The sequence below is a fragment of the Nannospalax galili genome, unplaced genomic scaffold (assembly GCF_000622305.1).
Source record: "Nannospalax galili isolate Female #2095 unplaced genomic scaffold, S.galili_v1.0 scaffold707, whole genome shotgun sequence".
NCBI lineage: Eukaryota > Metazoa > Chordata > Mammalia > Rodentia > Spalacidae > Nannospalax > Nannospalax galili.
The window spans coordinates 894,816-910,467 of NW_008356263.1; the positions used below are offsets into that span (position 1 = coordinate 894,816).

Below are 15,652 nucleotides of genomic sequence, written 5' to 3' on the forward strand. Positions count from 1 at the left end.
CCAGTCCCAAGGGATCCAACAGCCTCTTCTGTCCTCCAAGGGCATTGCACGACACGGGTGCACTTACCTACATGCAGGCAATACACGCATACACATAAAAAAAAAAAAAATCCAGTGGAAATCTATTTTTTTTAAAGCTACCAGTATTAACAAGTGAATTTAACAAGTTAGTTACTATGTACACATCAAGATCTTGTCTCAAAAATGCTTGTATTTTGGGCCAGTGAGATGGCTCAGTGAGTAAAGGTGCTTGCCAAGACTTACGGCTTGAGTTGAATTTTCCAGAACCCATATGGTGGAAGGAGAGAATAGCCTCCCATAAATTGTCCTCTGACTTCCGTGTGCATACCATAGCATAGACACACATGCCATAAATAAATGTTTAAAAACATTTTCTCGCCGGGCATGGTGGCGCACGCCTTTAATCCCAGTACTTGGGAAGCAGAGGCAGGTGGATCTTTATGAGTTCAAGGCTAGCCTGGTCTACATAATGAGTTCCAGGACAGCTGGGGCTACAAGGAGACCTTGTCTCAGCCAAAAAATATTCTCCAAATTGATTTATATATTCTGTATAATCACAATCAAACTCGTACCATTTTGCAGAAATTGACAAGCTGATTCTAAAATTTATAAGGAGCTGGGCATTGTGAAACATGCCTTTAATCCCAGCACCCAGGAGGGTTTGAAGGCAGGCTGTCTCTGAATTTGAGGCCAGCTTGGTCTACATAGCCAGTTGCAGGTCAGCCAAGGCTACATAGTGAGACCCTGTCTCAAAATATGACAAAGAGATGAAAATAAAATAAAATTCATATAGCAACATAAAGGATCTAGAAAAGCCAACATTTAGAGGGTGTGGTATTGTCATAAAAAAGAGATAAATGGACTGGAGAGATGGCTTAGCATTTAGGAGCACTGGCTGCTCTTTCAGAGGACCCAGGTTCAATTCCCAGCACTCACATGGTGGCTAACAACTGTCCTTAACTCCAGTTCCAAGGGAGTTGGAACCCCCTCATCTCACCTCCACGGCATTGCACTGCACAGGTGCACTTACATACATGCAAGCAATAATACACTCATACACATAAAATAAAAATAATAAATATTTTAAAAAGAGTCAAGGGGCTGGGGAGATGGCTCAGTGGTTAAGAACACTGGTTGTTCAAATCCCAGCACCCACATGGCAGCTAACAACTGTCTGTATCTCCAGTTCCAGGGGATCCGACAGCCTCTTCTGTCCTTGGGCATTGCATGACATGGGTGCACTTACCTACATGCAGGCAATACACACACACACAGAAAATAAAAATGATAAAAAAAAATTTTTTAAAGTCAAAAAGACCAAAAAAAAAAAGAGAGAGAGAGAGAGACAAACAGTTGGGCATGGTGGCACATGCCTGTAGTCCCATCACTTGGGAGGCAGAGGCAGGCGGATCTCTGTAAGGTCGAGGCCATCCTGGTCTACATAGTGAGTTCCAGGCCAGCTGGGGCTACAGGGAGACCCTGTCTCAAAAACAAAAGAGAGAGAGAGAGAGAGAGAGAGGGCGGCGGTGGGGCATGCCTTTAATCCCAGTACTTGGGAGGCAGAGGCAGGTGGATCTTTGTGAGTTCAAGGTCAGCCTGGTTCATAGCAAGTTCTAGGCTGGCTGGGGCTACAGGGAGACCCTGTCTCAAAAAGACAAAAATTAAATAAATAAAAAGAGACAAATCAATTGAACAAAGTAGAGTCATGAAAGAGATATGGACTGTGAGTTTACATGAAGGTGCTGGAGTGGTCACGCACACCCTTCATCCCAGCACTCAGAGCTTTGATCCCAGCACTCAGAGGCAGCCTGGTCTACATAGTAAGTTCCAGGTGGGCTGGAGCTATGGGAGACCCTGCCTCAAAAAAAAAAAAAAGGAATTAAAAGAAAATGCAAAGATAATTTTAGTGGAGAGGGTAAACTTCAGCAAATAGGGAAATGGCTGCATAGTCAAGTGAGAAAAATGCATTTCAGATTCCACCACATACAAAAATTAGCTTGAAATAAATCATAAACAAAAATGTAAAACCTAAATTTATAAATCTAGATGAAAACAAGAAAATAATTGTAACCTGTTAGGCAAAAATGTCCTAGATGTACCACCAAAACCATAATCCATAACAAAAAAATTATGTGTTATTGTGCTGTGTGGTCGAGAGAATGATCTTTGATAGCCATACTTTTTATTTCAAGTGAGAGTTTATTAACTAAATAGCAACCAAAGATATCATCAAATTGACTGGGGAAGTACCTTTAAGGCAGCCAGCTAGAATTCCCAGAAGAGTGTCTGCTAGAGCTGTTGTCCCCTTGGGGGAAGCTTCGAAGTGAAAGAACAAATAACAGCAGGCATCCAGCACAAGTGGAGAAAGCCCAGTTAAGGTAGCTAACTGGAGTTCCCTGGAGTTCTAGACTGAGCAGTGTCCCCTTGAGTGAGGTTTCCAAGTAAAAGCAGCAGATAGTTATCAGATTGGGTGCTCACAATATCTGGCAGAAACCAACTGGGGATGTTGAGACAGTCTATTGGAATGCCCAATTAAGCTTTCTCTCTATAGATGCATTTCCCATGACTGGACTTCAGCTTCTCTTTCCTGCTGTAGACACTTTTATATTATGGGATAAACAATAGTAACATCTGGGGCAGTTAAGAGCACTGGCTGCTCTTCCAAGGAACCCAGGTTTGGTTCCAAGCCCCCACATGATGGCTAACAACCGTCTGTAACTCCAGTTCCCAGGGGATCCTACGTCCTCTTCTAGCCTCCATGGCCATTACACAACACCAGTGCACTTACATACCTGCAGGCAAACACTTGTACACAAAATAAAAATAAATTTAAAAATTTTTAAACAATAGCATCTGTTGGAAATACCTTCAGGCTGGTCTCAACAGTAGTCTTTTTGCTGTTGGGGTGTTTTGCAGTTCTCTTCCCTTCTTGTCACAGACTTAGATGAGCTAGCCAACCCCAAGACAAGGGACTTTGGAGGACACTTTGAAACAAACATGCTTGGATCTTAAATGGGGGTGGGGAGCATTTCTCAATGAGCTCAAATAGTACAATTTATAAATATCATGTACAGCATAGCTGTACTTCATTGAAATGTAAAATGTCAGGCAAGAGAGATGGCTCAGCAGTTAAGAGCACTGACTGCTCTTGCAGAGGACCCAGGTTTGAATTCCAGCACCCACATGGCAGCTAACAACTGTCCGCAACTCCAGTTCCAGGGAAATCTGAAGCCCTCTTCTGACCTCCATGGCATTGCAGGACACGAGTGCACTCACATACATGCAGGCAATACACTCAACTCATATACATAAATTAAAAATAATAAAATAAAATCTAAAATGGCTGTTCTTTTAAAGGCTGTTAAGAAAGAAAAGCAAGCTATAAGAGAATATTTTCAAATCATATCTGATAAAAGATTTGTATTTAGAATTAAAAAACCTCCCCTTTTTGGTTTAGAATAAAGAACTCTCAAAGTTCATTAAGTTTAAGGGGGGTGGTATGCAAACTGAATACTTAAGAAGACAGATTGCAAATAAATCAAAAAAGTGTTCAATATCTTTAGCCATTAGAAAAATACAAATTCAGGCTGGGCGTGGTGGTGCGCGCCTTTAATCCCAGCACTCGGGAGGCAGAGGCAGGCAGATCTCTGTGAGTTCAAGGCCAGCCTGGTCCACATAGTGAATCCAGGACAGTGGGGGCTACAGGGAGACCCTGTCTCAAAAAGACCAAAAAAAAAAAAAAAAAACCCACCATACCTCATGAGCCAGCCATTTCATCCTTATTTAACCAATAAAAATCAAATACTTCATACAAATACTTGTTTATAATTGTTCATAGTGACTTTAATTTTAATAGCAAAAGCTGAAAAATATTCAAGTGTCCATCAACTGGTGAGTTGATAAATGTTAGCATACCATACAATAGAATACTGCTCATTTATTTTTAAAAGTGAAATATTGGACTGGCAGGATAGCTCAGTTGTTAAAATACTTTGTCTTGCATCATAAGGACCTAAATTTAAGCCCCAGAATCCACTTAAAAATTCTGTGGTACAGAATTGTAAGCCCAGTGCTGAGGAGGCAGAGATAAGCAGATTCTGGGACTGATAGCCAGCCAGTCTAGTCTAATTGGTGAGTTCAAGCCAGTGAGAGATCCTGTCTCAAAGGAGGTGGGCAGTGTTCTTAAGAATGACACCTGGGGTTGTCCTCTGATCACCACACATGCATGTACATGAGTAAGTACACACACAAACATACAAAGTGAACTAGTAATACACCAACATGGATGGATTGGGGAAAGGATTTGAAGACAGGGCAGAAAATATGATTGAAATAATAGATGTTAAATGAAGCTCTTTTATTTTGTTGTATGTACTGGTGATTAAACCCCGGACATCGCATATGTCAGTCCCGGGCTGGTGTCCAAGCCTAAGGAATTATGCTTCCCTCCCAGCAACCTTAGTCATGCCGGACCTTTCAGAGCCAGAGCCACAGGTCTCCACCAGGGGGTTCGAGCCGCATGATGCAGTTCTGGGGCTCTCGCTGCTCCACACATTCCCTGTTGTGGATGCCCTTGGCCCTCATATCCCAAGCAAGATTTGGGATCTCCAATTTCAGGCCTTAGCAATTGTCCACTTAGCCCAGGTCTTTCGCGCGATCTTTGCCCAGCTCTTCAGTGCCTTTGCGTCCGTGACCCGCCCGTGCTTCTGGGCGCTGCATAGGCAGCCTTCCCCTCCAAGATGACCCTTCCTCCTCTCTTCTTACTTTGGCCCTCTGACTGCACGGTGCTTAGTGCGTCTCACCACCAGCTTGGGCTCTGCCCCAGGAGTCCAAGGAAGAGCAAGCACATCCTCTGGTTTTCCCAAGCTGAGCCTTGTTTAAGCCCCCAGGTGCTGCTAGGCTTCCTTCTCCTAGCAATCCCTTTCCTAGCCGCACACCCCTCAGCCAGGAATGCTCCATTTCAATGAGTGCCCCGTAGCAGCGTACATGCCCCCATGATGCTGGCCTTCTGAGCCCCTTCTGGGTCCAGACTGTTTCTCCTTGCTCCCTGTTAAGTGGAGGGGAGGAAGGTTGTATGGCACACCCCCACATCTCAGTATCAAGATATGTGTGCGCTGCTGTGGATTAACTAAGATGCAGGGCTGCTGGTGGCTAACACTTCTGCTTGGGTTAAACCTGGACCCGTTTTTCTGGCTGGGACACATGATTGGTGACTCACAGCCCCTTAAGCCAACCCTATCAGATAAGACCGCTGGGTGAGGTGAGAGAGGGCAGGCAAAGATAACCATCTGCTGGGCCAGGACGCCAGGCCACTGTGACACCTCTCCTCTCTTGACCCAACTGGAAAGACTTAGAACTCTTTGATCACAGTAGGTCCATTCTCCATTGGTTGCATTTTAAAATAATTTGAACCCTAAATGGATGACATTACATACATTAAAAGGAATTTCAGGAGTTATGACATTTTTTTTTCTACAGGATCTCTCATCCAACTGTATCCCACTTCCATTTGCCTGCCTCTAGCCGTCTATGCCAATCTGTTTTTCTGTTTTGTTTTCTTGCAAAACAAAACTGTATTGCTGTCATGCATTTAAATTTGTGCAATGAGGATTGTATTTTATGCTAAGATTTTAAAGCTGATCCAGGTAGCTTCTGTCCCTTCTAACTTCTGCCTCCTCTCTATAAGTGCCCATCTCCATCCATGCTTTACCTTTCTCATCCCTTTGCCCCCATCAGCAATAGTAAAAGTAACATGCTCAAACATGTGTCCTGTGCAGCACTTCTCAAACATTTTTGTGCACACTTATCATCTGGAAGACTTGTAAGAACACAGGTCCTGGTTCAGCAGGCTCAGGGTGGCCTTAAAAGTCCCTTGGGGGTTTTTTCTTGTTGATGTTATGTGATTTGTTTTGAGATAGGGCCTCATGTAATCCAGGCTGGCCTTAAACTAGCTGTGTAACTGAGGATGGCCTTGAACTTTTGATCCTCCTGATTTTACCCCCCCCCCCAATAACGGGATTAGAAGTGCTCGAGCACTACCATGCTAGGTTTATGCAGTGTTGGGGATCAAACCCGGGGCTGCAGTGCTAGGTAAGCAGTCTACCAACTGAGCTATAGCCCCAGTCCCCAAAGAGTCTGTATTTCTCACCAGTTTCTGAGGGATACCTACAATGTTGTTCCATTTCAGAACATTTTGAAGAGCAAGGCCCATATGGACCTCTGTGAGAGTTCATTTGAATTGCTGAATCATAGGATATAAGTATATTTAATTTTTTTTGGTCTTTTTGAGACCAGGTCTCCCTGTAGCCCCAGCTGGCCTGATACTTGCTATGTAGACCAGGCTGGCCTTGAACTCACAGAAATTTGCCTGCCTCTGGCTCCTGAGTGTTGGGATTAAAGGCATGCACCACTATGCCTGGGTATCAAGTATATTTAATTTTGTAAGGACTGCCTATCTGCTTTCTAGTCTATCTGCACCACCCTACTATATACCAGCAGGGCAGGAGGGATAGAAAAAAAGAAAAGGAGGCCTTATTATTCTTGCCTGCATCATGTCCCCCACCATCCTGTGCACATGGTCTTGATCAAAACCTCTTCTCCCCACTTAACTGGAATGGTCCCAGTTCTCCAGAGTGATATCCCTGGCCAGCAATAAATGGCCAAATCAGGGAAAGATCCAGGCTAGATCCTGATGTCTCAGCTCACTGGAAATCTGGACTGCTCTGACTCATGATATCCCTAGGCCTGGGTTTCATCTCTGATAGGAGCCATAGGATCTTAAGTTGGGTCGTATTTCCTCCAGAGCACATGGCTTTCTTTTCCACAGACTTCTAATGTGGTCTGAGACTCAAACAGCCTGGCCTTGGCACTGGCAAACAGCTATCCTGTTTTTGACAAAATAGTCACGGCATAGATACAAGTTGTAACATTAGAGGCTAGTTCAGGCACTTTACCTACATGCTAGAAACCCCAAGGTAGGGGTATTTCTCTTTGTTTTACCCTGTGAGGAAAATCAAGTTCAGAAAGATTTAGTAGGGCTGGAGATGTAACTTGGTATAGTGCTTGCCTAAGATGCAGGAAGGCCTGGGTTTGATACCAGCACCATATAAATCGGGCATGATAGCATATGCCTGTAATCCCAATGTTTGGGAAGTAGAGGCAGGAGGATCAGAAGTTCAGAATCATCCTCAGCTACATAAGAAGTTTGAGTTATTTCCACCAAGGGCATGGAGCAAGAAAGTGACAGTGCTAGGATCCACTACAGTGACCACTGAACCTACAGCATCTCCATAGCTCTCCTTGCCTTGATACCAGGCCATATCAACTACAAAGAACTACAAAGCAATGGGATTGAAGGGCTGGTCTTGGGTTTTGGGCACTGAAGCTAAAGGCATCTAATCAGTAATATGTAGGGTTCCAAAACTAGCAGATTTTGGCTGAAATGAACCCTGATTCTAGGGCCTTGGGTGTTTAGGTGGCAGAAGAGGGGAGGTTTTTGGTCTAGAGCTTCAAAAGCAAACATTTTAGGGTTAAAATATAAAATAGGGATAAGAAGTTGGAAAGCACCAGGGATTGGGTAGGGGTCAGGAGTGGATGGGGACTGGTGGGAGTCCTGGCTGTGGGCAAATTGTCTATCAGTTTACTTGATAATGATACTCAAAAGTTTTGTTTAGAGGGGCCAATAAATATGCGAATGGTCACACCCTGAGGCAGAGAATGATCCAAAGCCTGGACTGTGAGCAACTTGATCAATTTTGGAAATCCCTGAGCTATGCTTTTCTAACTCAAACAGCCTTGCAAGCATTTCCTGGCACCAGGTCCCAGCCACAAACATTTCACAATTAGTATAGTTCAACATCTGCCTAGTTTGAGGTTTCATGGCAACACAACCTGTTATATCTTGTCCACACTGTCCTGTGTTTACCATTTTAGGAATTTTTCTGGAAGCTCAGGGAAACTTTCTCTTTCTGGATCAAAAAACCTTTTGAGTTTACAGAATCTTCTTGAAGCTCAAAACATCTTAACTACTTTGCCTTTCAAAGTACTTTGCATAAAACTGGGCATGGTGGTACATGCTTTCATCCCAGCACTCTGGAGGTAGAGGCAGTAGGATCAGAAATTCAAAGTCGGGGGCTGGAGAGATGGCTCAGCGGTTAAAAACACTGGCTGTTCTTGCAGAAGACCCGGGTTCAAATCCCAGCACCCACATGGCAGCTAACAACTGTCTGTAACTCCAGTTCCAAGGGATCCAACAGCCTCTTCTGTCCTCCACGGGCATTGAATGACATGGGTGCACTTACCTACATGCAGGCAATACACACATACACATAAAAAAATAATAAAAAGAAATTCAAAGTCATCCTCAGTTACACAGAGAGTTCAAAGCCAGCCTGAGATGCATGAGACCCTGTCTCAGAACAAAACAAAAAAGTATTTTGCAGAGAGATATTGCCTTTGAATCACAACAACTCTTTAAAACAGTTGGAATTCACTTAACATTGAGGTTCAAGAGAATGAATTGGCCATACATTGTGTGTGGCTGAAATGGGACTTATTTTTCCCTTATAGACCTGGAGACTCTTAAAAAAATGAGTATAAGCCGGGCGTGGTGGCGCACACCTTTAATCCCAGCACTCAGGAGGCAGAGGCAGGAGGATCTCTGTTTTCAAGGACAGCCTGATCTACATAGTGAGCTCCAGGACAGCTGGGGCTACAGGGAGACCCTGTCTCAAAAAGACCGAGAAAAAAAAAAAAAAAAAAAAAAAAAAAGAGTATGTAGGGGGTGGGGTATAGCATAGCAGTGGCGTGTATACTTAGTATGCACAAAGACTTGGGTCCAATTCCATGCACACACACACACACACACACACACACACATGAAATGAAACTGGTTGGCCCAGTTCCCATTTCTGGCAGGTAAGTGAGGTGATATCTCAGGGTTTGAGACCATCACCATCCCCTAGCTAGATTTCTGTCAGGACCTATTCTAGGGCCTGTGTTGTCCTGCTGGAAATGGAAAGAGGGTCAGTGGAAAGAATGGTTAAGTCCAGGGGGTATGTAGCTGGAAGCTTTCACAGTTCTGAAGCTAAGAGGGCTGAACAGGGGTGACCAAAAAGATGCTCCCAGGGAGACCTAGTGGAGTTACCACATCTACACAGGTGTTCTCAGTGGTTTGGCTAAGCCATCTGCCCTGTCCCTTCTTCTCAAAGCCTTTGGTCCCTGATACCAACATGGGTTTAAGGTAGATGCCCAGAAGCCAGGCCTCAACTTGTGGTTGTTATTGGGGGCCTTGGGCCTGATAAGTTTCCATTGTCCTCCCTCTCCACAGGGCTCAGGCCTTAGGCCAGGGCTTAACAGACACAGGCAGCAGGATGGGGTTGCCCTTCTATTGGTCCAAGTCGTGAGCATAGCCTGGATGAGTCATGGAAGTAAGGAGGCCCACGAGGCTCAGCAACGTGCAGAAGAGCAGCAGGAAGGAGGCCATGAAGAGTAGAGCAGGCAGGGCACTGAGTACCAGCAGCAGGACAGCTGGCAGCAGATGGCTCCATACCACAGCCACCACAGGCCACAGGGAACTCAGCAGGTGGGAGCCGGTTGTGAATAGTGCATGACACAGCATCAGTGCCAGCAGCAGGTAGAGTATCCCCTCCAGACCCCATAGTATGCGCTGTAGTGGTTGCCGCCAGCCTGACGTGGTCCACCACTGGGCCCAGCTCTGGGGCATGTGGCATGCCCACCAACGTACCCAGTCCAGACGGGTGACCCAGGCCGACCAGGGCACTGCCCGCTGGGGCCCCTCACCAGCCCCGATGATATCCGTTTCCACTCGTGGCTGCTGCATCACGGCTGGTGTACCTGTGGACAGGGCCAGGCCAGCTGCAGGAACAGCCCTGGAGATGCCCAGGACATCTGGATAGGTGGGGATGCAGGGGTCAAGAGGACACCAGCATGGGTAGGATGGGGCTTTGAACTGGGGCCTGGGACTTACCTTTGGGCAGAGCCACCTAAGTCATGATGCTTCTATCTATGTTCAGACTGGCCTGGCAACCAGATCCAGGCCTTCACTCTCACCCACCCCACCATCCCCAGGGGAGTCCCATTATGACCCGGGCTGGGGTGGGGTCCAGCTAAGAGAGGACCTACTCTGTAGAGTGTGAGGCTCACTTGAATCTCTTTCTGTGGACCCTCCAGGCTGGCAGGGGAGCCTAGCAAGCCCTATAGATACCACTCTCATGCTTTCTTGTAGGAAACCTTCCCCATCCCTGTCCCCTCTTGCTGGCTAATGCCAACTCCATCCTACTTGCAAGTCGTTCATTCTCTTAAACCACAGAAAAGGTTCAGAATGACTGCCTCCAACTGCAGGGCTCCTTCTCCCTGCCTTCTCTTGTTGCTCTAAGCCTCAGACCCAGTTATCCAATGTCCATATTATCAGACCAGATGTCCCTGAGGTTTAAAATGAAAATAAAGGGGTATTCCTCCCATACCCCTCAACCTTATACCTGTCCAGCTCAGGATGGAGAAGAAGCCTGAGGAAGCAGAATGGTCATTGTATTTTTGGAAGGCATTTAGTATTTCAGAAGGGCGATCAGGCCCATGGATAGAGGCAAAAAGCTAGGCCCAGCAGGGGTAAGCATGCCACAGACTTCCAAGAGAATCCCCAGACCCAGGAGCAACAGGAGCAGTGCATCCTGGAGGCTGAGTAATCCTTAGACCGTCCCTGTTGGGAAGAGGGTTGCTGCCTACTGTCCTGGACCTTCACCAGCCCCCTGACTGACCCATTGAGAGAAGTCTGTGTTGTGGCAGGGTGGAGCCTGTGGGCCTGTGGAAAGAGGGGGGTAGCTTAGGGAAATTGTCCGCTTGTCCTTCTCCTTACTGTATTCATGTGTCAGGCTGCTGCCCATTACCTGTGGAGTAGGTCAAAAACAAGGAAGTTAACCATAGCAGTAGCAGCAGGGCTAAACCAGCCGTAGAAAAGACTGCTCGAATTGTCAGTCCTAGTGCTCCCAGTCCTAGGACACTGTCCAAGAGTTGGGCCTGGCTGGTCCAGGGGGACATACATGGATACGCCGACCTACTCAACCTCTCCCCAACACCCAAACCCCTGGGAAGGAATAGAATTGGATCTGTAAGGGTTTTGGGCCTGGGTAAGCAGAACTGGGTCATGGAAGGAGGTAGAGAGCTACTGCTAGGGATTTAGGAATTGGGGACGAAAGGAAGACCTTGGCATACACTAAAGGGTGAGCTCAGAGAGTAGGAACTGGGTCCTTGGAGAACTCCTCCTTCCCCCTAACACCTTCACCAAGTCCTCCTTACCTCCTCCCACTTGGGTTGACCATTCTGAATTTTGACATCTGGGGCATTGTGACCTATTGCTGGGTAAGGCCTTGGATTAAGGAGAGGACTACATCTGGTCTGGCCTCATAAATACTGGTGGGCTAGGTGTGGCTTAGTTAACAAGTCATTGTTTTCTGAGAACTAAGACTCATGTCTTTGCTAACAATTCTCTATCCCAGGGCCTTCCCATGGGGCACTGGGTTGTCAGGAAAGCATGCTAACACCATCACTACTTGGGCATCTGCCCAAGGGAGGAGAGGCTGCTTTCTTCCTGAAAGTTCCCAGGGTTATGTATCTGGAATGTCATTCAGTCATTCAATCTCTCTCTCTCTTTCCAGTTTTCTTCCCTTAAGAGTGGGATAATGCCTAGGGGACTTTGGTGGTAGTGGGGGGCATCAGGACTGCAGCTCTGGAATGAAGAAATAGGCATTGCCAGGATGCAACCTAGGCTTTGTGGGGCTGAGCTCCCAAGTGACGTGCTAAATTGGGGTGGGGCAGGAGGAAGCTGTTTGGATGTTTTAAACACTGCAGTTTATGGGAGGTATTATGGTTTCAGAAATGAGCTGGAGAGCTGGGCACATACCTGTTAATTTCAGTGCTCAGAAGCCTGAGGCAGAGAGTTTAAGGTCAGCCTAGACTGTATAGTGAGATACTGTCTGGAAGAAAAGATAGAGATTGTAAGCCTAAAAGACATACAACAGCAATTTCCAAACTACAGTGTTGTTTGGACACAGGGTCCCTCTACTGTAGTCCAGGCTGGCCTTGAACTCACTCAGGCTGGTCTCTAATTCTTAGTGATCCTCCTAATTCTTATCCTCCTAAGTGCTAGGATTACAGGAATGTACTACCACATCCAGCATAAACTCCAAATTGCTGCCATTTTAGAATGAAATTAAGGAATGAACATGTAGTAAATAGATTGGTCACCTGCAATGTAAACCTGCTCCTGCTGACTCTGTAAATGGGTAGTGGCTACAAAGCTGCTGACCACAAGGTCAGTTTGGTGACTTGAGAGACAACAGTAGAAGTGACATAATTTTAAAAAATTGCCAGACATGGTGGCACACGTCTTTAATCCCAGCATTTGGGAGGGAGAGGCAGGCGGATCTCTGTGAGTTCAAGGCCAGCCTGGTCTACATAGTGAGTTCCAGGACAGCTGGGACTACAGGGAGACCCTGTCTCAAAAAGACAAAAAAATATATATATATATACTTTGAAAAAAAGTAGAAGGGGTTGGGATAGGGAGACAGTGGCCCCTAGGAAAAATGAGAGGTTAGATAAGAATGATAGAATAAGAAATACGCTTCTGGGGCTGAGAGACGGCTCAGCAGTTAAGGGCACTGACTGCTCTTGCAGAGGACCCGGGATCGATTCCCAGAACCCACATGGCGGCTACGAACCGTCCTTAACTCCAGTTCCAGGGGAATTCAATGCCCTCTTCTGACCTCCGTGGAATTGCACAACACAGGTGTGCTCACATACATGCAGGCAATACACTCATACACATAAAATAAAAATAAAATATTTAAAAAAAGAAATAGGCTGCTTTCCAGCAAGCCCCGCACAAGGACTCAGGCCTGGTGACATTGACATGTTTGGTGTTGATGGCTTGAGAGCCACTGGCCCTTGAGATCATTCACCAATTCCTCTTGCTCTGGCTTTTGTTTACCCAGTAACTGGGCTTTAGGTATCGATTTATCTATAGGGAGATGGGATATAACAGAGAATCCCAACTTTTCTTTGTAAGTCTCCATTGTCTTTGTAAATTAGAAAAATTAGCATTTAGGGTTAGAACTGCCAGATCCATGAGTCTGGTCAGTCTTTGGTGCAGCTACAAGGTTGCCTTCCTAGACACGCAGAGTTAAGAATCATGTCTTGATGGTTCTACCAGGAAGAAGTGACTACACACTGTAACAGGTGAGGGAATGGGGTGACTAATGCTACTTCAGGGTTGACTGTGTGCAAGGTGCATTGCATATGTTTATGAGAGAGTTCTATTTGTGATTTTTCTTCATTTATTTTCATTCAGCACTTTATAGAGTGATCCCTATATGCCAGGCCTTATGCCTAATGCTGGGTCATAATTTCTAAAAGCAAAGTATGGGTTTTTGTACAAATATTTTACTGAGGGGTGGGGGTTGTTATCAGAAGGAAAATTTTATTTTAAGTGAGAAAGGAGAAGTAGGACAGGGTAGGGGAAAGAGCTAAGCCAGGGTATAGTCTTGACTGGAGTCTAGCTTTGGCCTGAATCTAAAGATAGCTCTGAAAAGTGAATTGTTCTGTAGTGTTGATCCCTTCATGTACTACTGTATCACTCAGGCATTGGTAATAGGTTCCTTCCTCATGGAGGAAAGCAGAAGGAGGAAGTGGTGGCTGGAGAACTGTAGTAACCTTCAGCATGAGGCAACAGCTGTCAGCTGAGGAGATTTGCCTGGAGAAGAAAGCAGCAAACAATATAGTTGGTGTGGGGGCATTGTTGATAAAGGGGACCTCAGTGGGGAATCAACAGCATGTTGCAGTCAGTCTTGTGTAGTAGAGGATTAATTCTGCAAATCTGGATCATTTGCATCATATTCATTCACAAAAACTGTTTGACTCTTGCTGGGCTCTCTCAGGAGGCATCCTCTAAGTCTTTGGGATATCCTGCCCAATAAAAGAGTCTCTTTACACAGAAGTAATGGACCACATCAGCTAGTTTATACCAACAATGTGATTTATGTTGGAGGCCTTGGACCAGACAGAAGTAATAATTTGACCCCCAGAAAGGCCAGTAAGGTCAGCCAATATGGACAGCTGATCCTCAGAAGTTCTAGCCCCAAGGCTCTAATGAGCTTACTTTATTAGCGATACTTGATACATGTTGTCACATATACTTCTGGAAGAATTAAGTACTGTCCACCTGATTCCATTTTCAGATAAACAACTGGAAGCTTGTACCCCCTATTATTTGTACCTTTTTCTTTTGCTGGTTTTAATCTACACCCTTTCTTTGTAATAAGTTGTAACCATTAATATAACTACTTTGTTGTATTCTGAGAGTTCTTCTAATGAATCATTGAGCCAGAAAGTGGTCTTGAAAAACACTGTGTCAAAGTGGGATTCACTAGAACAATGTGGATTCACTGAAACATGATGAAAGCATGATTTGAGAAAAGGACAAGAAGGTGAGAATCGGCAAATCTTTAATTCTTGGATGACCACTTAGTCACCACAGTATGAAAATGCAGCTACCCTGTGATCAGGTGCTGGAGGTGAAAGTTATCAGTGGAGTTTATTAATGAAAGAGCTGACTTCTGAGAAATTGTTTTGGAAATTGTCCAGAAAGTAGAATAATAACCAAATCCCATAGAGAAACTAGAAGAAGTAACAAAAATGGAGGATCAATATTTGAATGTTACTTTTAGAAACTTCAAATAGAAAAAAAATTAAATCATGAAACTTTTAAAGTTTTTATGTGTGTTTAGTGTTTCGTGTGCGTATGTGTAGGTATACCAGATGTGTGCAATGCCCACAGAGGCCAGAAGAGGGCATTGGATCCCCTGGAACTTCAGTTATAGTCAGTTAGCAGCCGAGGGTGAAGGGAACTGAACCCAGGTCCTCTGCAAGAGCAGCCAGTGCTCTTGACCACTGAGCAGTCTCTAGTCCCTAAATTACAAAAATTTTAATAAATTGGGTGTGGTGGTGCACACACACCTGTAACCCCAGAATTCTGGAAGTGGAGACAGGAGGATCAGAAGTTCAAGGTCATCCTCAGATACAGAGTGAGTTTGAGGCCAACCTGGGCTACATAAAACCCATACAGTCCTTATCATTTCATAGCACATGATGAAATTCAAATTCCTGGGGCTGCCTACAAAGAAAAAGATCACATACCTATGACCAAGAGGCAAAATGATATCAAACTTTATTTATTCTATTTATTTTTATGTTTATTTTTCAGATAGGGGCTTGCTGTCTAGCCCAGGCTGGCCTTGAACTCTTGATCCCAGCCTATCCCTTAAACTGAAATCTCCTTTGGACAGATGCTCCACCCAGGCCTACTAGGTTGTTTCCTGAAACATGTACTTGTCCCTCTGAGACCCAGAAGATATTCCACTTGGCTCCTGGAGATAGAGCCCTGGCTATGTAGGTAACCAGGTGTAAACTTGCCTTTGTGATCCTAGAATCATTTTCAGAATCTATCTTGACCCTTCCTGCCTTTGCAGCTCCAATACCTAGTGGCTAGAGCCAGAGGTAGTAGCCACGTAAGAATATGGAGGAGTATGAGATGATGCAATGCTGTGAAGCTCTGAGGATG

The 15,652-nt window shown here is 45.2% G+C and overlaps 2 protein-coding genes across 2 annotated transcripts; both read right to left on the reverse strand.

Moving 5' to 3' along the window:
* Positions 1-9,393: 9,393 nt before the first annotated feature.
* Positions 9,394-10,024, reverse strand: Tmem239 (transmembrane protein 239). The gene has a single exon (XM_008854495.3). It carries the CDS (start codon positions 9,860-9,862, stop codon positions 9,407-9,409), a length of 456 nt encoding a protein of 151 aa, XP_008852717.1. The 5' UTR covers positions 9,863-10,024; the 3' UTR covers positions 9,394-9,406.
* CUNH20orf141 (chromosome unknown C20orf141 homolog) lies at positions 9,988-11,184 on the reverse strand. Its single transcript, XM_008854494.2, is given in 5 exon segments — positions 9,988-10,652; positions 10,654-10,791; positions 10,793-10,840; positions 10,926-10,957; positions 10,960-11,184. Coding segments are annotated over 5 exon segments (489 nt in total). The 3' UTR covers positions 9,988-10,606.
* Positions 11,185-15,652: the final 4,468 nt, after the last annotated feature.

Bases quoted from the DNA above. Each gene is read 5' to 3' on its own strand.
- Tmem239 (XM_008854495.3), bottom strand. From the start codon at position 9,862: ATGCAGCAGCCACGAGTGGAAACGGATATCATCGGGGCTGGTGAGGGG.